The sequence below is a fragment of the Vulpes vulpes genome, chromosome 4, assembly GCF_048418805.1.
Source record: "Vulpes vulpes isolate BD-2025 chromosome 4, VulVul3, whole genome shotgun sequence".
NCBI lineage: Eukaryota > Metazoa > Chordata > Mammalia > Carnivora > Canidae > Vulpes > Vulpes vulpes.
In genome coordinates, this window is record NC_132783.1 from 132,773,990 (window position 1) to 132,796,220 (window position 22,231).

Below are 22,231 nucleotides of genomic sequence, written 5' to 3' on the forward strand. Positions count from 1 at the left end.
TATTGTTGATTCATTTTGAAGGATTCACTTACCCTATGACAACTCCCTCTGACATTTTTAAATGTTGAGGTGTGATCGCTGGTGTGTGAGTATGAAAGCCAGCCTGGGCACCGGGGCTGGAACGAGTCACATGAGGCAGCGGGAGGTGGCAGATGGCAGGTCCTGTCCTGCCAGCTGTGTGCCTGGGGGGAAGCCCCTCCACATGCTGAAGTGGGGAGGTGACTGGCTTTTGGTGTACTCGTAGCCTTTTGAATATGGGAATTCTGTACACCAGTAAGCCCTCTCAAAGCAGGCCTGGATGCCCTGAGGGTTCAGAGCGCCAACCTTTGTGCAAGTTGATGCTCTGTCCCCGGGAGGAGAGGCATCCCAGTCCCCAGTATTTCACACCTAACATTGAAGCATTACCTCCCTCAAGCGACATGATGACTTCCTTCTCTCTATCCCTCTGCCTCTCCATCCATGACATTCTGACCACCCTCTCTCCTCTCTTGCTAATGTCTTTGGTAGCAGAACCTGTGGTCCCTGTCTTCTCTCCACCTGTGTGACTTCGCTGTGCCTTCATTTCTTCATCTTTCACATACCAATAATGGTAGTGTTGACCTCATTGGATTGTTGCGAGGTTTGGGTCATTATATTTCAAAATAGATAATAAGTAACACATTTTAATATATTTATAATATATTAAATATATATATATTTGTTGGCATGCACACATACAGTTTTGAACAGTGCTTGGGACAAGGAAAGCAGTACGTGTTCACTATTATTATTTATCCAAAGCTAAACCCAGCTTACAGATGTACTTGGTTTGCCCCTGGAACAAACCAGATAACCTATGGACAGCCTCCCCATCAGCCATAAGCATGGTAACTTGACCAGGGGCCTCACTTGACACTAAGCGTGTGGGCTCAGGATTTAATATATGTGAACCCTCTGCCTGACCCCCAGGTATTCGCCGCCAGACTGCCCATTGTGTGAAGAAAGGCCACGGGATGGTGAAAGCTACATTTTGTGACCCAGAAACACAGCCCAACGGGAGACAGAAGAAGTGCCATGAAAAGGATTGTCCACCCAGGTAAGAAGTGATAAGAATTAGAGCTCTGTGTGTCTGCTTAGAATGATGTCTGATTGGGGCACCCGGGTGGCTCAGTTGGTTGAGTACTCAACTCTTGATTTTGGCTCAGATCATGATCTCAGGGTCATGAGATCAAGCCCAGTATTGGGCTCTGCCCTGGGCATGGAGCCTGCTTGAGATTCTCTCTTCCCCTCTCCTTTTGGCTCTCCCTGTTTGTGCTTTCCCTCTCTCTGAGAGAAAGAAAGAAAAAGAAAGAAAGAAAGAAAGAAAGAAAGAAAGAAAGAAAGAAAGAAAAAGAAAGAAGAAAGAAAGAAAAAGAAAGAAAGAGAAAAGACTAATTTAATAGTAATCTAATGCTCAGTGATAAAGGAGGGTTGTGAGGCTTTGTTATTAGAGTAAGTACAGGAGGGAATCCCTGGGTGGCTCAGCGGTTTAGTGCCTGCCTTTGGCCCAGGGCGTGATTCTGGAGTCCCAGATCGAGTCCCACGTAGCGCTCCTGGCATGGAGCCTGCTGCTCCCTCCTCCTGAATAAATAAATAAATAAATCTTAAAAAAAAAAAAAGAGAGAATAAGTACAGGAAAACTCTTACAGGTTTCTGTGGCTGTGCTGTTAGAGCCTGTGACAAGCTGTGAGTAGGGACATCTTTTCCCCATAGAGTAGTATTTCTCACAAAGCTGGTGTGTTCTGTGTTTGTTTATTTGGTAAGACTGTCTCAAAGCATTGCCGAAGAAAATGCTATATAGATCCCCCCAAAGTTCTTGAGCTGACAGGTGTGGCTGTCAGGGCCAGCCTGGGGACACTGTGCCAGGGCAGCATAGCATTCACTGTCAGATCACGGCGCCCATCTGCATGTAAGGCAGCCTGGAGTGGCCTTCCAGAGCAGGCTTTCTCAGTCTCAGCACTGTTGACATTTGGGATGGATGACTCTTGGTTGTGGAGCCGTCCTGTGTGTGGTAGGATGTTTAGCGACACCCCCAGCCTGTACCTGCTTAGACATTAGTAGCGACTTCCACCCTTCCTCCAGGTTGTCACAACAAAAATATCTTCAAACATTCAAACATTCAAACATATCTTCAAAATGTCTCATAGAGGGTAAAAGCACCCTTGGCTGAGAACAGTGTTACAGAGCTACTCATTTGCTGTTCTAGATAGATATTGGAATCCCAGAAGGTGGCTAGAATGTTATTATTAGGGACTTATGTTAAAGAGAGAGGGAGAGAAAGAAAAACAGCAAGAAGCAGAAGGAGGGAGAGAGGAAGAGAGAGGGGAGGGAAAGAGAGAGAGGGAAGGAAAAGGGAAGGGAGAAAAAAAGAATTAATTCTGAAGAGTGTCTTCATTCTCTAGTGACCTTCAGCAGGGGTGCACTTAGGTTGTGGCTTCCATCAGGCATTCATTCCAGGCCTAGGGAGACACACTAAATGGAGTTTAGGTAAACGGGAGGGGACTCATTGGTATTGTAAATCAAACAAGTGGGACCCCTGGATGACTCATTCAGTTAAGCGTCCAACTCTTGATTTCAGCTCAGGTCATAATCTCAGGGTTGTGAGATGAAGCTCTGCATTGGGCTCTCCCCAGCATGGAGCTTGCTTGAGATCCTCTCTCTCTTTCCATCTCTCCCTCTGCCCCTCCCCCCACTCTCATGCATGCTCTCTCTCTAAAAAAATTAATCAGTTAAAAAAAAATAAGTGACGAACTGAGCTCTAAAGAAAAAGCCAGAAGAATGTGATAAATCTCAAAGAACTAGGTAAAGAGTCCAGACAAATCAGTGAAGGCAGGCAACGATGGCCTCTGGTGAGGGCAGACAGGCAGGACGCAGAGGCCGGAGTCAGAAGGATTATTCTGTGTCCAGCTCTGTGGTTTCTGCTAGGGGGGAGCAGGCCAGGAGGCAGGGAGCCAGACCCTGACCTGCCTCACCTCTCCAGGGCCACCTCACCCAGCCACAGCTCTTGCCAGCCCTAGGTTTTGTCTGTAGCTGCCCTTCCCATAATTTCTTCTCTGGGAAGAGTGAGCCAGGAAGGAGGCACGGTTCTTGGGGCTAATCACTCACCCATGCTCTGCTGTGCTCACATGCTTCCTCACACTCGGTCTCCCTCAGGGTTAATGATCCTCTACCAGTACATACCTGTTGCTCTCCTGGGACACACGAGCCTGGGATTCTCCCCTTGCTTTTCAAAGCCACTCTCTGTGGGCTAGATGTCCTCTTAAAACCACAGCTGATTATTTCCTGCCTCTAACTTTGTCCCTGGTGTTCAGGTTCTCATTTCATCTTATTACATAGTCTCCCTCCACCTTACTATTGCCAGCAAATATTTATTAAGCTTCTGTTATTTCTCACGAGAGGCACAATGGTGATTATAGCCATATAACAGTTACCATTTACTGAACACTGAGGTATCGTGACACAATAGAGGCTATATATGCCATCTCTGTGCCTGGTTCCTCACAGAGCTCTTAAAGCTTCTAGAACCACCAAAGGGACTGTCTTGTATGCTAACGAAGTGGCCAGGGCTCCCAGACAGCCTCAGGATGGAGCTGGCTGACAGAGGATGCTGTGAGTGGAGGGTTTGAATTTTCAGCTCTACTCCTTTAAGTCTGGGGAGGGCAGAGGGGCTGAAGGTTGAGTTAGTCAAGAATGGCCCATGATGTAATCAGTCCTGCCTATGTAACAAAACCCCCATTAAAAAGACAAAAACAAAGTCTAGCTAGAGGGGAAGGAGAGATTCTTGGAGCTGAAAGCATGGAGGTGCTGGGAGGGTGGTGTGCCCCAAGAGGGTATAGAAGCTCTGCCACCGTTCTCCTGGACCCCCCCTGTGAGCCTCATCCATCTGACTGTTCCTGAGTTATATCCTTTTATAATAAATGAGTAATCTAGTAAATAAGTTTTGTTTTTTGAGTTCTGTGAGCCATGCTAGCAAATTATCAAACCCTTGGCAGGGATGTGGGAACCCCTGATTCGTAGCCAGCTGGTGAGAAGCACAGGTGACCACCACCTGGACATGAAGAGCAGGGGGTGGGGGTGGTGATGTGGGGCTGAGCCCTTAACCTGTCCAGTCTGCGCTAACCCCAGACAGTTAGGATCAGAATTGCTTGGTGCGGAAAACCCACACATTTGTTGAAACATAAGTAATGGGAAAGTAGAGTAGAAAATAACGGTGGGTTTTTTTTTTTTTTTTGAGAGAGAGAGAAATAGAGACAGAGAGAGACAGAGACAGAGAGAGAGAGAGAGAATGAGCAGGGGAGGGGCAGAGGGAGAGAGACAATGTTAAGCAGACTCCACATGGAGTGCAGAGCCTGACTCAGGGCTTGACCTCACAACCCCGAGATCATGACCTAAGCCAAATCAAGAGTTGGACACTTAACCAACTGAGCCACCCAGGCATCTGGAAAACTGGGGTTTTTAAGCACCTACCTCACTTCTGATGCTGTTTTAGAGATATCTTATGTATTCTCTTTATTATTCTCGACTACTCAGAAAAATAACTATAATTGTGCCAATTTTATAGAGGAAAAAATATTCCTTACCTCACTCAGCACCATGCAACTAGTAGACGACAGAGATTTGAACCCAGGCTGTCTGGCTATAGCCTGTGGTCACCATTACATACCCCCCACGAAAGACAAGCACCTCTCCCCTATCCAGGCTGTGTTTAAAGCAAAGCAAGTACTGTGCTAGATGTGGTGGGCTCCAAAGGATCTTGATGCAGACACTCACCTGCTGAAGCCAAGGTAGGGCTCTGGGGACATGGGCTATGTACATAAAAAGCAACATAGTCCAAAAAGATTCTGGTATCAGCTCTGGTTTTAGAACACATCAATCTGTTGCTGACATTTTCTGATTTACCTGTAGCTGATCACTTGGCCTCACTCTTTTCAGAATTCACTTTCCATGAGGGTGGTTATCTTACCTGTGTCCACACTCCAACCATTAGAAATTTCTAGTTGGAGGTAACTTTACAGTAGGGTACTACTGGTGGGAGAGGGAGAAGGATATTTGGGCAAGAGTCCAGAGGCTGAAGGACCCTTCCAGAGGAGCTGAGCTGAAGGGGACACAGAAGAGGAGCCTTCATAAAGGAATTCTTATGTGATACAAGCTGAGCTGTGAGGACTTGAACCTGCCCTCAGTGCGGTCATGGGATAGGCTAGACGGACATCTACATCCGGATCTCTAGAGCCTGCAAATGTTACCCCATTTGGAAAAAGGATCTTTGCCGATGTTATTAAATTAAAGGGTCTTGAACAAGTATCCACTTGAGTCCCAAGTGTCATTGCAAGGGTTCTTCTAAGAGAGAGGTAGAGGGAAATTTTACACAGTAGTCATGTGCGTACACACACACAGACATGGAGGATGATATGAAGACAGAACAGACAGATGGGAAGATACTAGCCTTAAAGACTGGAGGCCAAGGGATGCTGGCAGCCACCACAAACTGAAAAAAGGCAAAGAACAGATCTTCCATAGAGCCCTGGAAGGAGCATAACCCTGCTGACACCTTGATTTCATCCCAGTACTATTGAATTTAGAACTATAAGAAATCAGATTTTTTGTTGTTTTAAGCTACCAAGTTTGTGGTAGTTTATCACAGCAGCCATAGGAAACTAATGCAGGCAACTTAATGCAAGCAAAAGAGCACAGGAGATCCCCCCAACGAAGTTACAGAAGCTCAGAGCTTGGAAAACCAAGTGACTGGGACTTCTTGGAATGACAAAGGATTTTTTTGGAATAGCACAAATAAGGTCACTGCCTAAGGAAGCTTGCAACCAGCTAGGCTCTATCAGGTGCATATTCATTGGCAAGGCAAGCTGTTGTCAGGGCTAGACCAGCAGCCAGGCAGCTGGATCCCAAAACCCTGCCTCCTGGCCATGGTCCCTAGGGTCCTGCCCTCCTTCCTCGGGGCTTTGTGGTTGACATCTCTTCATCCCTCAGTTCTAAAAGCAGCGTTGTCAGAACAAGGTAAGTGTCACCTCTTTACCCCCTGGAAGGCTTCTTAGTTGGGTGCATGAGATGCAGCTTGTTGATTCAGAGCAAAATTTTGAAATGGACCGATAACTCAGCCCCCTGCCCCACAGTCAGTAATGAAGCCCTGGCGCTTAGGAAGGAAGTGCTGCGGCCGCAGGCAGGAGCTGGGCACCGGGCACCCACGGCGCCATCCCAGCCAGCACACATGTGCCACCCAGTGCCCAGGTTCTGGCCGAGAGCTGATGAGCAGTTTTGCAGCTGCCACTTCTGCTATTCCACATCGTCACGCTTCGGAGGAGGAAGACAGCCCATTCTACTCCTCAACTTCTGCTATTATCCTGGAAAACATCATTTCGTACAATTCCCTGCAAACAATTTGAAGATTACACTTAAGAAGAGGGAATGTAAGCAGTTGAATGGATCTCTTTAAATTGTTGTCATTTGGTAGCATTTTTTGCTTTTTAAAGCCTCCCACTGTGTTGTTATAGTGAGAATCACTGATAGAGCCCCAGTCTGGAGGACTTTATTTTAAAGATTTTATTTATTTATGTGTGAGAGAGAGAGAGAGAGAGAGAGAGAGAGCAAGGGGCAGGGGCAGAGGGAAATGCAGAAGCAGACTGCCCGCTGAGCAGGGAGCCCAACATGGGGCTCTATCCCAGGACCCAGAGAGATCACCACCTGAGCTGAAATCAGACACTTAACCAACTGAGCCACCCAGGCGCCCCCCCCCCCCCATGCCCCCAGGACTCTTACACTGTAGTTGGGATGGTGAAATCGACTCCTGGAAGGGGACTAAAGAACTGTAAAGGCAGTGCACGACCAGTTATCCAGTTGTGTGGTGTCATCAGCATTCTGAGATTCTAAGATAAAGATCAGTTGCAAAAACAGAATCAATCAGGGTAGGTTGTTGTTAATTCTGTGCTGATTAGGCCAGGGAGGTTGTCTTGTTGGGGTGACAAAATGGGCTGGGCTCTTGTCCTGCTGAGTTCTTTGCATTACATTGCCCTTCTCACCAATCCCTCAGAGCATTTCAACAGCCTTCTGCCACAAATCTCTTATAAATATAAAAATAGTACTCTATTATACATCTCCTAGAAAGGTGGCATATGGCAGACATCAAAAAATGAAAGGGAGAACAGAAAACAACTTGACAATAGCTCCTGAGCCCTGGGCCTGGAGATCTTCGCATGGAGATAAAAAAAAAAAAAAAAAAAAAAAAAAGTCTGTTTTTACTTTAGTGACAAACAGATGCAAAAAGGCCCCAGGGGACTATGGAGGAGATTCCAGAAAAAGAGAAAATAGGTTCATTATCACTTTGTGGTGACAACAGCTGAAAGCCGTGTAGCAAGTAATTCAATAAAATATACTTCCGGTCCACTCAGATTATTAAAGCCCTTCCAAAATGACATCTCATATATTCAGTAACATGTCTGACTTCCGCTGGACATGTCAAAAGTAGGGTAAAGTAGATTAATAATTACTGAAGTGGGTGTTCAGTTGTTTTCACATCATGTGGTTCCAATATTAGCTCTTTATCCACACAAGACAGCCAGATGATAAACACTAAGGAATAAGGGAATAACCTTATTTATTATTATTACTTAATAAATAAATGAATAGTTTTAATAACTTAATTATAGATGTCAAACACTAAAGAATAACTAAGTAATCTGAATAACTTAAAAATAACTTATTAAAGAATATAATAGAATCAAGGAGTAGCTTTCTTCAAATATTTTTAACCTGAGATTAAAGGCATGAAAATCAAAGGAAGTTTTGCCCAAATAAATACAATACTTACTAAATATAAATCATAGTACAAAATTCTTCAAAATTCCATGCTATCTCAAGGTTAGAAGTCTTCCTTCAATTCAGGAACTAACAACTTCACACGCTATACTATTTTCCCATGAAAAATAGAAGCATTCCATGTTATTACTGCATGGAGAGCCGAAGAAGTGGGCTGTACTTGCCAACAATGGTGAACCCAAACCACACTGGATCAAGATACTTGTTCTCTCTTTTGTGCTGGGCAAGATCTACACAGTGATGGAGAAGGGAAAGAAGAGAGGGCTCCCTCCTACTTTGAAAAGCTCTTTCTGTGTAGCCATGGGGTCTGCCTTCTAGAATCTGGAGTAAATCGTCCATGATAATGGTGTAGAGGAAGAGTTCACATCCTGTTTTGCCACAGTGAATTCAGAGTATTCACTTAGCAAACAGTTTCAATGCTTTGACTTGTCAAGAATACCTGACAAGTAAGAAATTATTTTGTTTCTCCTTCTGCTTTCTTATCAAAGGGACCAGTGAAACTAGTAATAGGTAGACTGAAGGAGATGAGGAGAATGAAGGCAATGCCTCTGATTGACCATCTCCTAGATAATTGAAAATCAGCAATTGCTTCAGTACCCACCTCACAGTAGAACAGAAAAACATTTAGGTAGGAGCCGGGGGACCTAGATTCTATTAGATTCTCTTACTCGGTATAGCAGCAGTCAAAACAACAACAAAAATTACAAGTGATCAAATTCTTATTATGTGTCAGGCTCTGTACTCTGCACTACATATAAATTGGTATTTTGTTTAATCTACCACACTCATGTAAGGTTAGGATTGTGATATCCATTTAACAGATGAGGAAAATAAGGCTTAAGTGTGTTTGATTTTGTAGAATAGAAAACTAGACATCTATTTTCTTGACTCTAAAGGAAGAGGGCATCTAGGGCATCTCCTTATGCCGGATGCTGGACTCAAGCCGTGATTGCACAGGCCTGCTGTGGCCCTGTCTATGCCAGCAGGCTGGAGTATCTCCAAGGGCCACCCAGCTCTGTACCTGCACCCCTGCACCTGGTTCTTTTTCCAGTGGCTGAACTGAATGTATATATATGTATATTTGTGCTGCTCTTCTCCCTCATGTCCATGTGTGTCTGCAGGTGGTGGGCAGGGGAGTGGGAAGCATGCTCAGCATCGTGTGGGCCCCATGGAGAGAAGAAGCGAACGGTGCTATGCATCCAGACCATGGGCTCTGATGAGCAGGCCCTCCCAGCTAAAGACTGCCAGCACCTGCTGAAGCCCAAGACCCTCATTTCCTGCAACAGAGACATCTTGTGTCCATCAGACTGGACCGTGGGCAACTGGAGTGAGGTGAGCTTCATCACTTTGCCACCCCTGCCTCTTCGTTAACCAATCCAGAGCAACTCTAGAGAAAATGGTGCAGTGGCCAGTGTCTAACACCTCTGGCCTGTTTCCTGCATTTCCCACTGCCTTGTATCCTATCTTGCTTATTTTCTGTTCTTACAGGATTTTCTTCTCACTTGTCCAGTAGTCAAATACCTGCCAGGGATCCCATTTGCACAGGCTCACAACAGCTAATTGGTACATTGTCAGGATTTTTGCTGTCCCATCGTTAAACCATTGGTAGCAAATCAGGACTCTTCCACCCACCCCAAGAGCTAGTTTATTAAACACTTACATTTATGTTTCACTAGAACTACTGCAGCTAACTAAAACTGGAGGAATGTTGCTTTAATGATAGAATGAGAGGTAGTAAACTTGACACTTGAAGAAGCCCCTCAAATCGTCTCTCTATTCAGCATGGGTCAAGGCTGGACCTGACCAAGGTTTCAAACATCTACTATTATTAGCCACATAAATTCAAATACGTGTTGTTGCATTTTCCCAAAATGAATCCAATCAAATTCTCAGAATATAATTAGAAATCAGTGGGTAGAAATTCCCAAAAAACTCCCAGGCCTCACTTTTCTCTAGGTTACCATGGAACCTGGTACTGTCATGCTTTGTGCTTCCAGAGTCTGTAGTGGAAGTGGAACCCTTTTTTCTCCAAGTGTCGTAGTCTCCAGGGGTCTTGCCTCTGCTTTCCTGCACACATTGCAGTTCAATGACCTAAGGAATGACAAAAAATAAATGAGTTTTTAAACCAACAGTCCTGACTTCATGGATGAAAGCTGACTTCTTCTGAGCTTCCTTGGAAAGCCCTGGGCTTTTTGTTAATAATGCTACCAGTGACCAGAATGTCATAGAAACTCCTCTTAGGACTCACCTTCAGACAAATGGAAAATATTTGACTCAGGAGAGTGTAGTAAGTAGTATCTGTACTAATAAAGGAACGCTGAAGTATTTTTTTTTAAGATTTTATTTATTTATTCATGAGAGACAGACAGAGAGAGAGAGAGAGAGAGAGAGAGAGAGGCAGAGACACAGGCAGAGGGAGAAGCAGGCTCCATGCAGGGAGCCCGATGTGGGACTCAATCCCCGGTCTCCAGGATCAGGCCCTGGGCTGAAGGCGGCGCTAAACCGCTGAGCCACCCAGGCTGCCCCGAAGTATTATCTAAAGAAGACTTTGGAAACTTATATAAGCAAAGGTGCCATCTCTGAAGCTGACTATCTGAAAGCAGAAACACTCATTTGAATACAGCCACTATGATAACATTATTTCCAGAGCTTTATTTCATTAGTTCATCGTCATAGTTTAGGTTTATTTAGCTTCTAAATCTGTGCAGAATGCTCTCTTGGGCATCAAGGTGAGAATAAAAAGGAAATGGTTCTTGTGTTGTAAGAACTTTATATCAAAAGGGAAAGATAGGAAAAAAGAAAGAAAGAAAGAAAGAAAGAAAGAAAGAAAGAAAGAAAGAAAGAAAAAGAAAGACAAATACATGCAAAGAAAACATACCTACAAACTAATCTGTGCACATATGGCAATGGGGCTGATCCTGGGAGGGGACAGGGTAGCCCTGGGCCAGCCTAGATTGCTGTAAATTACAGTGTTGTCCAAATAAGGCTGAACGAGGTATTGTGACTGGCCCATTACATCTGTTTACCAGGGATGTTTTGGCTGCATCTGAAGCAGCCCATAATTCTGGTCAAGTAGAATTTACTAATTGCCAGATTCTTCATGCTTTTTTAAAGGATTACAATTACATATTTGGCTGAGAAGTTTTTATTGTGCTCATGTTTATGGAGAAGAAAATGATGTGCCTTAACTGGAAAACAAGGGACCAAAAAGTTGGCACGATGCGACAAGCACTCGTGTCTGTTGTTCCAAAACAGGCCATTGCATAGTGTATTGTGAGCAGACACGGAATTCAGTTTCTAGCTTCCACTTGATGGAGTTGAGCAAAAATGCTGAGCCCTGGCCTTCATTTAGGGGATGTTGTCATGACAGGTGCTTTTAGCTAAATCAGCAACAAAATATTCATCCAGTGGGTCTTCCTTTTTTTCCTCTGCTATCTTGCTAATGTCTGTACATGTTAGCCCTCTAATGAGCTTTGCTGGGATATGAGGAAATGTCTTTGACATTCTAACTAGGCCCAGAGACATTTTTAAGAGAGTTGTTATAGTGCTGTCTTCTTGCCATCATAATATTCATGGTCTGGAGCTTGTCTTGAGATTGACATTAATGGATGCCGGGTAGTGCTCCCAGGATACCTCATCGTTTGGTCTGCACTGGGCTGGTTGGGGCACCCTGGATGTCAGAAGCTAGGAGGTAACTGCGCCAAAAGATCTAAGAACTATGAGGCTCCTGCAGCGCCATCCTCCCTAGGCTGACTTCCCTTCCCTGTCAAGACACTTCTGCTAACCCAAGCAATGAAAGAAGAGTGAGCTCAGCTGTGCCAGGCTGGCACATTCTTCCCCGACCCAGCAGGGACAGGGAGGACCTAGAAAGAGCTGGGGGCCTTTCTGCCCCTGTGACCAGCCCCTCCCTCTCTAAGCTCATGCCCTGAACACGACTCCTACCCCCAATCTCAGATTTCACCAAGAATCTTACCCTGTGTTCACCTAAACTACTTTATGGGCACAGAGGGTAAAGAAGGGAAACTGGATTTGTCGTAAACAAAGACAGGGTATCCAAGTTTCTGTGGCCCCCATTTTTATTAGATATACCACTTTGGTGACCTGCCTTGTGAGAGCCAGCCAGTCTAGTGGTGAAGAACGTGCATGGTCTCTGGGGCATGAGGCCCTGGCTCTGACGCTTATTAGATGTGTGACTTTAATCTCTTTGTGATTCCTTTTAGTTTTCTGTGGCTTATTTTCTCCATCTATGAAACAGGAAAAACAGCAGTACTTAGACTCAAGAGAAGTCATGAGGAAATGAGTTAATAGTTCCAAACATCCAAAGTGCCTGGGACGTAGTAAGCTATAGAAACAGTCATTTCCTGGTAAATAGATTGAAATAACAGTGTCATCTATCATCTGTTCAGTGCTTTTCACACTATAGAGTTTGCCTCATTGAACATCTATGATAACTCCATGAGGCTGACATTGTTCATGAATTCCCCTGTTACTCCTGGCAGTTAGGCAAATGGATTTAGTGGGAGAGTAATTTTCCTAGGTTCTCTAGCCCTGGCAACCCTAATTATATGGTCTTGAGCTAGTGATAAACCCCCTTCAGCCTTTTCCCACTTATAAAGACAGGGTTAGTGTAAGGCTTGAAGATAATCCACAGAAGCCCCTTGCCTGGTGCCGGGCAAATAGTGAGTGTTCACTAAATGGTAACTTCATTCTCAAGCAAGAAGACAAGTGTCTCTCTTCTATGCTACTGTGATTTTGCAAGCCTTGTCCAGTTGGTGGCACCCAGATGCCCTCACAGAACTGATCTGTGCCCCTCCGCATTGTCATCTAGACCCATGCCCTGAGTTCAAGGCCATTTTATGAATGGAGCACTGTAAGCACGAGGCTTGAGTCAAGGGTCTACAAAAATGTTTGAGACCTAAATAAAGAAAAGGTTAATGTATGGTTTCCATAAAAACAAAGGCCACAGCAAAATCAGAAATCAATAATTATTTACATTTGAATGGCAGATACTGGCGTTTTAGTATGTGTATTAAACACGTTTATAGGTATTAACACAATACCTCGTGACAGCCTTATTAACCACATTTTACAGGTAAAGAAACTGAGCCATGGAGATGTTTAGAGGCTTGTCCTTAAAGCAGTGGAGTCAGGATTTTAATGCAGGCAGCAGAGCTTTTACTATCAACACTCTGCATTATGCATCTCAAATGTCTACAAAATATAACAATATGACAGCCCTTAGTATTCATAAAAAGTGTATTATGTTTGGAAACAATTTATAGAGCAGCTTTTGTCACTTTTCTTGAATTCCAGACTATGCATAATGATTGCTGAGAAATCAGAGCACTCTTATTAAATAAGTTGCCCCTTTCTGAAAATACTTCTAAAGCAAAAGAAGAAAAGGCTTTTCAGATGGTTTTTAGAGAAATAAATTATATTCCCTCAAGACCAGTAATATCTTTTTAATGTATTTGATGGGGTGTGGATGGAGCTCCCAAAGCAGACATGCCCTTTCTGTGCCTGATAAAAGCACACAAACAAATGAACAAAACAAGCAATTAGCCAACTAACTGAGAATCTATCAAGTACAAAGCTGAACACCTGATATTTTAGCTTCGACCACCTTCTCTTTTGGCTCGGAATGTCTGTGAGTGCCAACATCTCATTCTTCTCAGATGTCAGCAGCCTGTGCTTTGCCAGGTTTCCTGGAGAACACGTATAGCCATCCTTGTTTGACACAACTACTCACAGAAAACCAGTTCAGGACCATGTTGATTCTCTTCCTCCTGTCTGATATATTGTTTAATTATCTAGGGTACCACATGAGTTTGCTAGGGCTGCCATGACTGAATACCACAAGCTAGGTGGTTTAAACAACAAAAATTTGGGCGCCTGGGTGGCTCAGTCGTTAAGCGTCTGCCTTCAGCTCAGGTCATGATCGCAGGGTCCTGGGATCAAGCCCCACATCAGGCTCCCTGCGCAGCCGGGAATCTGCTTCTCTCTCTTCCCCTCCCACTGCTCATACTCTCTCTCTCTCTCTCAAATAAATAAAATCTTGAAATAAAATCAAAAACAAATTTATTGTCTCACAGCTCTGGAAGCCAGAAGTCCAGGATCAAGGTGTTGACAGAGTTATTAGTTCCTTCTCAAGGCTGTGAGGGACACTCTGTCCCATGCCTTCTAACTTCTGGTGGCCTTTGGTTTCCTTGGCTTGTAGATGTTAACAGTCTGATCTCTGCTTTTATCTTCAGTGGCATTGTCCCTGTGTATGTGTCTTTGTGTCTGAATTTCCCTTTTTATAAGGATAGTGGTCATATTGGATTAGGGCCCATCTGGGGACCTCATTTTAACTCGATTGACTCTGTAAAGGCCCCATCTCCAGATAAGTCCCCATTCTGAGATATACGGGTAAGGAATAGGCAGAGGTTAGGACTCTAGTATATCTTTTTTGGGGGGTGGGGGGGAAGTACAATCCATAACAGTTCCCCAAGTTTTTCAACGTGTTTTCAAAGCTGGCATTAGCATGAGATCCATCATTCATTTATAAGTTCCCAAGACTACACAGTAGGTGTTATTTACAGCCAAGCACTAGCTATTTCTCTACTCAGCCCTTTAGCTCTAACTCTGTGATAAGCCCCGACTGTGTTTTTTAGTAAACTCTCAGCACTACAGCTCCGAGCCATTTGTGAGCTCCCCTCCTCCACAGCGCACGTTGGGTGGGTGGCTTGACTCATTTAGCAGCACACCTCTTTCTCAGCAGGCTCCCGGAGATCTTAATCTTGAGTAATGGCACATGGGAGCAAGATGACTCCCAGGGAGGGCAATAAAAGATGTTGCTTGCCTGGTACAAAGAGTTCGAAATTACAAGGTAAGAGCACAAAGTAATCATAGCAGACAGTGGTTTTGGAAACTACCCATCAAGATGAGCTCTGAGTGTGGCATTGTGTCCTGCATTTATATCATCTGCAGGGCTTGACAGCTCCTAAGGAGATAAACACAGTTGGAAGGTGTGTTGGAAGAAGCATGGGGCTGAGTACAAAATAGCGCTGCTTGTTCCAGCGTGACTGCTAGAAAAGGCAACTTTGGTTTTGGCCCCGCATAGTTGGTAGATAATTAACACTCTCCTGCTGGGCACAATGTGCCCCGGTGCTAAAGAATCACATTCCTGGGCTAATTGGAAGTTTCTGGGTCTACCGGTAAGGAAAGCACGTGGGGACGAAACGTAGGTGTTCTGGAAAACACATAAATTGCTCCCAGACCCAGGTCTCCATGAATGAAGTTTTGAGTTGCCATTTGGGAATGGGACCAGTACTTGCAGATCATCTGCTTTTTTGAGATTAAAATCTGGAATTTTATTTTTTTCTTTCTTTCCTTTTTTAAAAGATTTTATTTATTTATCATTAGAGACAGAGAGTAAAATCTGGAATTTTACTATGAAATCTGCTTATTTTTTAAATGTTGGCTACTAATTGAGTTTTTGTGTTTCGTCTGTTTGAAGATTGAGCAAGCCGGGGTGCCTGGGTGGCTCAGTCAGTTAGGCATCTGACTCTTGATTTTGTCTTGGATCATGAGATCGAGCCCCATGTCAGGCTCCCTGCTGGGAATGAAGCCTGCTTGAGATTCTCCCTCTCATTCCCCTGCCCCATAAAAGAAGGAAAGAAGAAAGAAAGAAAGAAAGAAAGAAAGAAAGAAAGAAAGAAAGAAAGAAAGAAAGGAGGAAAGAAAGAAGGAAAGAAAGAAAGAAAGAAAGAAAGAAAGAAAGAAAGAAAGAAAGAAAGAAAGAAAGAAAAAGATTGAACAGACCAAAGAATTCGTGTTTGAGGGTCAAATTTAGTCGTGAGGCTGCCACTTTGGAATCTCTGTTCTAGAATAACCCTCAGGTTTTTGTTTTTTGTTTTTGTCTTTTTGGTTTTTGGGTTTTTTTAACCCTCAGTTTTGAAAGCTCAAAGTCTAAAATGTTTCGACTAAACAACAAGCTATTATTTACCACTGTTTTATTCTTTAAGTTGAGCAAATTCACACAGTAAATAAGGTTATTTAATACTTGTAATTTATGAATTCTAAAAAATACTTATGTGTCCCTCTGTTAACCTTAGGAAATCTAAATCTTAAAAAAAAAAAAAATCTAGCAATAAACCAGTGGGCCGTATGGGTATCCACAGTATCTTCTAGATATGTGCCTGCAAGTCCTTCACCCAGGCGGCTGCTCACCTCGTAGCTTCCCACAGCCAGGTGTGTGCCCCTGTGCTCCACAAGAACAGTAGAAACCACAGGCCCCCAAGCCCTGTGTTGTTCTTATTATTATCAGCATCATTATTATAAAGTGATAATAAGAGCCTCCAATTGCCAGTTGTCTTCTCTCTATTGTGCACGGGGTTAAGACTATTGCCTCATGTAATCTTTACAGCAGCCTTAAAAGGTTAATATTAACTTCCATTTCCAGAGGAGAAAGCTGAGGTGTAGTCACTATGCTGTGTGCAGTTAATTAATAATGGCAGGTTGGAGAGTTCACCTTACTTCTTACAGGTTCTTTTTTTTTTTTTTTAAGATTTTATTTATTTTTTAGAGACAGAGAGAGAGAGAGAGAGAGGCAGAAACACAGGCAGAGGGAGAAGCAGACTCCATGAAGGGAGCCTGACGTGGGACTCGATCCCAGGACTCCAGGATCACGCCCTGGGCTGAAGGCAGCACTAAACTGCTAAGCCACCGGGGCTGCCCTTTCTTACAGGTTTTTTTTTTTTAATATATAAATTTATTTTTTATTGGTGTTCAATTTGCCAACATATAGAATAACACCCAGTACTCATCCCATCAAGTGCCCCCCTCAGTGCCCGTCACCCAGTCACCCCCACCCCCCGCCCACCTCCCCTTCCACCACCCCTAGTTCGTTTCCCAGAGTTAGGAGTCTTTCATATTCTGTCTCCCTTTCTGATATTTCCCACTCATTTTTTCTCCTTTCCCCTTTATTCCCTTTCACTATTTTTTATATTCCCCAAATGGACGAGACCATATAATGTTTGTCCTTCTCCGATTGACTTATTTCACTCAGCATAATACCCTCCAGTTCCATCCACGTCGAAGCAAATGGTGGGTATTTTTATAGCTCTTGAGCTTCACAGTTCAACGTAGGGGTGGAGGGCATACACCTACATACTTTTAAATGCATGTAAAGTTGTGAATTCTAACTTCCTGTGGACATTATAAGCATTTCAAGTAAAAAAAAAAAAATTGGAATGAAGAGAAAGAAAAAATCAAAGACCTTCCTGCCATGTAGCTGTCTACTCTGACATTTCTTAGAAAGAAAAACCCGAAGGGAGGTACACCTGCTGCTTGAGGACAGTTGGCATCAGCCAGGGCCTCTTTCATGGATCAGCTCTCAAAACCCAGGCTGCCCGAGGCACGTAGCACAGCAGGACGAACCGGACAGGGCCTAAAGCCCCTTCGCACACAAGAAGGCAGAAGTACTGTAGTAAACCAGGCAAACTGGTTAACTCCCCCAGCGGGCCCTTGCCAGGCTCCAAAGGGAGGTGACCTCAACCCGCAGGGGAACATGCTCTCAGCTGCGCAGTCTCCTGGGCTGACAGGCATCTCCTGTTTCTCAGAAGAGCTGATTTCACAGCTATCAGGCATCAGGGAGGGATTATGCTTGACTGGAACAAAACGAAGGGGGGTCTTTATACAGCCATATGATTTCCTACACAATGGAAATTGAAAATAGGACCTGAGAAGGCAAGAATCATAAGCTAAAAAAATGCCTAACCTCACAGAAGAATTTTCCCATTCCATATTTTTGTTTGTTTGTTTGTTTTTTGGTGAAATAGTCACTTAATAAATGTGTATTGAGTGATCACTGTGTCCCAAGAACAATCCTGGAATTCACTTATGAATCTGAAACAGTTCTTGCCTTTGGGTAGCTTTTCAGAAATTGAGTTTGTGGTCAGGTCAAGAGGTGAAATCAGCAGATGGCCACCTGTTCTGTGTGTCGCACTAGATTTCATGAGGCTATGAAATAAATCGGATTCTTACTCTGCCACTGACTTGCAGCCTTTTAAGCAAGTCCCTCCCTGAGTCTCAGGTTCCTCTCCTGTGAGGGTGGAATCATAATTCCGGCCTCGTAAGTCTCACAGGGCAGTTGTGAGTACCACACACAAGAATGGCTCTGAGCCCTTTGAGATCTGTCAAGAAGTATGCAATCCCCATCCTCAAAAACCTGCTTCAAGGTCAGGAAGAGAAGATAGACAGATGTGAAACAGCCAGCGAAGACCTCTGGATGGTTTATATCCTAGTGCGATATATTTGGTGGCTGACCTGAAACTGGAAAGAAAAGGTAAACATGGAGCTGTCTGCTAAAAGTATAGATTTTTCAAAACATCTAGAAATTGTTATGCAATAACTACATATGATTTGCAGCTGCTGAGATTGAGGAAGTAGATTCTTTAGCGTGATTCCTGAGGGAGAACCATCCTGTTAGGATTCCTCCGAAGGCACTCCAGCTGCCTGTGCTTTGCCATGCCCTATAGAATGTGGAGGGCACACGGTGGGAAGGGGCACCAGCTGTGACCCCTCATATCAGCATCATGCCACAGGACTCACCCTTTGGAAAGGGGATCTCTCTACCTTTGATTAACTACCCACCTTTAAATCTCAGAATAGGGGGATGCCTGGGTGGCTCAGTGGTTGAGCATCTGCCTTTGGCCCAGGGCATGATCCCAGAATCGCAGGATCAAGTCCTGCATCAGGCTCCCTGCATGGAGCCTGCTTCTCCCTCTGCCTCTCTCTCTCTCTCTCTCTCTCTCTCTGCCTTTCATGGATAAATAAATAAAAATCTTTAAAAAATAAAAAAAATTAAATAATTTTTTTAAAATTTCAGAATACATCCCAGATCTGTGTACATGTGTGGGTATGATAGTTGTTCGGCTTAATTTAATGATTGCACCTGACACAGGCAAGTGGAAATGGAGCCTTTGTGCCTGGGTGAGACTACATTGGTTATACTGAGTGTTTTCTAAATATAAAGGGGAAGGTTTTTTATAACTAACTTATTAGATTCCAGAAAATGTATAAATATTTGATGTAATTGAACAGCATTCCAACCCTAGAAAAGATAATATTCCTATCTCTTGAGTAGGTGTCAGGTATGCATCATTGTACTCTCTGTGAATTCACTGTCCCCTGTTCAAAGCCCCAGGGAGACTTCAGTTTTACTGTGTTGTGGTTTGTATCTTCAGTTTGCAGAGAGTAAGTGGGCGGTTCTGAGCCCCATGTGGTCTCCAGGAGATAGGTATTTCCATGGAAAACTAGAGGAGGGGGGCAGCCCGGGTGGCTCAGCGGTTTAGCGCCACCTTCCGCGCAGGGCGTGCCCCGGGAGCCCCAGGATCGAGTCCCATGTTGGGCTCCCTGCATGGAGCCTGCTTCTCCCCTTGCCTGTGTCTCTACCTGTGTCTCTACCTGTGTCTCTGCCTCTCTCTCTGTGTGTCTCATGAATAAATAAATAAAATCCTAATAAAAAAAAAAAAAGAAAAGAAAACTAGAGGAGCACGGAAACCAGATGTAAAGAGGGGAGAAAACAAGTTTGGCGGGCACAGTTCTGTTTCCAGCTCACCTGCTGTGAACCTGAGTGTGAGAGGGACTCCCTGGGTGGCTCAGTGGTTGAGTGTCAGCCTTTGGCTCAGGCCGTGATCCCGGGGTCCTGGGATGGAGTCCCATATCGGGCTCCCCGCAGGGAGCTTCCTTCTCCTTCTCTGCCTGTGTCTCTGCCTGTGTCTCTGTGTCTCTCGTGAATAGATAAACCGGTGCATGAGGGCCGGCACCTCTAGTCCCACGAAACTCACAGCTGTGTCTCTTTTCCAGTGTTCCGTGTCCTGCGGTGGTGGAGTCCGGATCCGCAGCGTCACGTGTGCCAAGAACCATGATGAACCTTGCGATGTGACCAGGAAACCCAACAGCCGAGCCCTCTGTGGGCTCCAGCAGTGCCCGTCCAGCCGCAGAGTCCTGAAGCCCAACAAAGGCGCAATTTCCAGTGGGACAAAGCCGCCGGCATCCCAGCCGGAGCCCCCAAAGGCCATCCCGAAGCCCATTCCGAAGGCCACCCCGGCGCCCATCCCGAAGGCCACCCCGGAGCCCATCCCGAAGGCCACCCAGGAAACCATCCTGAAGGTCACCCCGAAGGTCACTCCAGAGGCCACCCTGGAGTCCATCCCGGAGACCATCCCAGAGCCCATCCCGAAGGCCACCCCAGAAACCATCCCAAAGGTCACCCCGGAGGTCACTCCAGAGCCCACCCTGGAGCCCATTCCGGAGCCCATCCCGAAGGCCACCCCGGAGCCCATCCCGAAGGCCACCCCGGAGCCCATCCCCAAGGCCACCCCGGAGCCCACCCCGGAGCCCACTCCGGAGCCCACCCTGGAGCCCACCCCGGACCCCATCCCGAAGGCCACCCCGGAAACCATCCTGAAGGTCACCCCGAAGGTCACTCCAGAGGCCACCCTGGAGTCCATCCCGGAGCCCACCCCGGAGCCCACCCCGAAGGTCACCCCGGAGCCCACCCCGAAGGTCACCCCGGAGCCCACCCCGAAGGTCACCCCGGAGCCCACCCCGAAGGTCACCCCGGAGCCCACCCCGGAGCCCGTCCCTCCGACTCCTCGCAGCCCCGGGTCGCCGTCCACACCGCCGGGGCCCGAGTCCCTGAGCACGAGCGCCCGGACCGCGCGCAGCCCGCCTCCCCCCACGGCCCCCGGGGGCGCCCGGACCCCCCTCGCGTCCCGCTCGAGCGTCCAGCCGCGCCGGGCGAGCGTCCCCGCCTGGGACCCGGGTCCCACCTCCGAGGGAGGCTTTCCCGCCGCGACAGTGGGCGGTTCCCGTTGGCCGCGGCCCGGCGCACCTGCGTGGGGGCAGGTGACCCCCTCCTGCGGCCCCTCGACCGGAGAGGCCGGCGGGGACGCCCACAGCGGCTCCGGGGAAGGCGGCGAACAGTCTGAGAACAGAAGTGAAGACGACTCGGTCGCCTGGACCCAAACCCGAGCTCCGGCGGAGGATGCTCCGGGGGCGCCGGGGGCGGGGATGCCCCTTGGGGCGCCCCCAACGCCGTCCCTCGGGGCGGCGTCCCCAAGGGCCCCGTCCGGCCCCGACCCAGGGCCCGCTCCGCCGCCAGCCGAGGGGCCGGGCCCCGGGAGGCCAGCGCGCCCCCCCCGCGCCCCCCGCAGGACCCGGCCGCGCGGCCCCCCGCAGCGCCCCCCGCAGCGCCCCCCGCAGCGCCCCCCGCAGCGCCCCCCCGCCGCGGAGCCCCGGGCCCGGCCTGGCCGAGGCCGACGCGGAGGCCCTGATGGCCGAGGGCTTCTTGCTCAACGCGTCCGGCTACCAGCGGCTCCCGCAGGGCGGCTCCGCGCACTGGATTGCGGGGAACTGGAGTGAGGTACGCCCCGGGGACACGGCCCGGCAGGCGGGGTCCGCACCCAGAGGGAGGCGGGGAGATGAAGGGAGGACGGCAGCCCCCCGGGCCGGGAGGGTTGGGCGAGCCAACGTGTCCCGCCGCTGGCCCCCGGGCGGCCGAGCGGGTGTAGACCACCCCGCGCTCCTGCAGCAGCGGCCGAGCCGCCCAGGGGCCCGCGGGGGCATCTCGCTCAGAAAGCCGAGGTGGGCAGAGAATTAGAGAGGAAGACAAAGCCTAAGAGACTCCCCTGAGTCTGGGGAGCAAAGGGTTGCAGAAGGCGGAGGTGGGTGGGGGCGTGGGGTGACTGGGTGACGGGCACCAAGGAGGGCGCAGGAGGGGTGGGATGAGCACTGGGTGGTATACTGTATGTTGGCAAGGTGAATTTATTTATTTTTTTTAAGATCTTATTTATGTATTCATGAGAGGCACAGAGAGAGAGGCAGAGACACAGGCAGAGGGAGAAGCAGGAAGGAGCCTGGTGCGGGATTCGATTCCAGGACCGCGGGATCGCGCCCCCAGAGGAAGGCAGACGCGCAGCCGCTGAGCCACCCAGGCGTGCTGAGAAACTGAATTTAAGTAAAATTCAAAAAGAAAACAAAAGAAAACAAAAGAAAAGAAAAGAAAAGAAAAAGGAAAGCTGATGTTGGGACTCTGGTTTAGAACTGTGAGGTAATCCTAACTAGAGTGGATATTGAAGGTACAATTCCTTAAAAGCATTCTCTAGTGTGTTATCAGCGGTTTTCTTTGCTCTTTGGTCTGTTTGAGTGCTTGCATGAAAAAAAAAATCGTTCTGGCTCATTAAAAGAATTAGAATATGAAGGAAGAAGAAAATAAATATGAGGACAGAATGTTGGCCCCCGGTTTCAAGCTTCAGAAATTTGGCTAGATACTTGTTTTTCCATTTCTAGAACTAATTAGTATCCTTTTGAGGCTTCAAAATCGTTTTCACCCATTTGAATT

General features: G+C 46.8%; 1 protein-coding gene across 1 annotated transcript in view; it reads left to right on the forward strand.

Annotated features, from left to right (window-relative positions):
• ADAMTS12 (ADAM metallopeptidase with thrombospondin type 1 motif 12) overlaps positions 1-22,231 on the forward strand; it is a 295,838-nt gene that overhangs the window by 242,246 nt on the left and 31,361 nt on the right. Inside the window, exons 17-20 of the mRNA XM_072757296.1 lie at positions 949-1,075; positions 8,964-9,174; positions 19,693-20,688; positions 20,768-21,253. Coding sequence (XP_072613397.1) covers positions 949-1,075; positions 8,964-9,174; positions 19,693-20,688; positions 20,768-21,253 — 1,820 coding nt within the window. The remainder of the gene's footprint in view (positions 1-948; positions 1,076-8,963; positions 9,175-19,692; positions 20,689-20,767; positions 21,254-22,231) is intronic.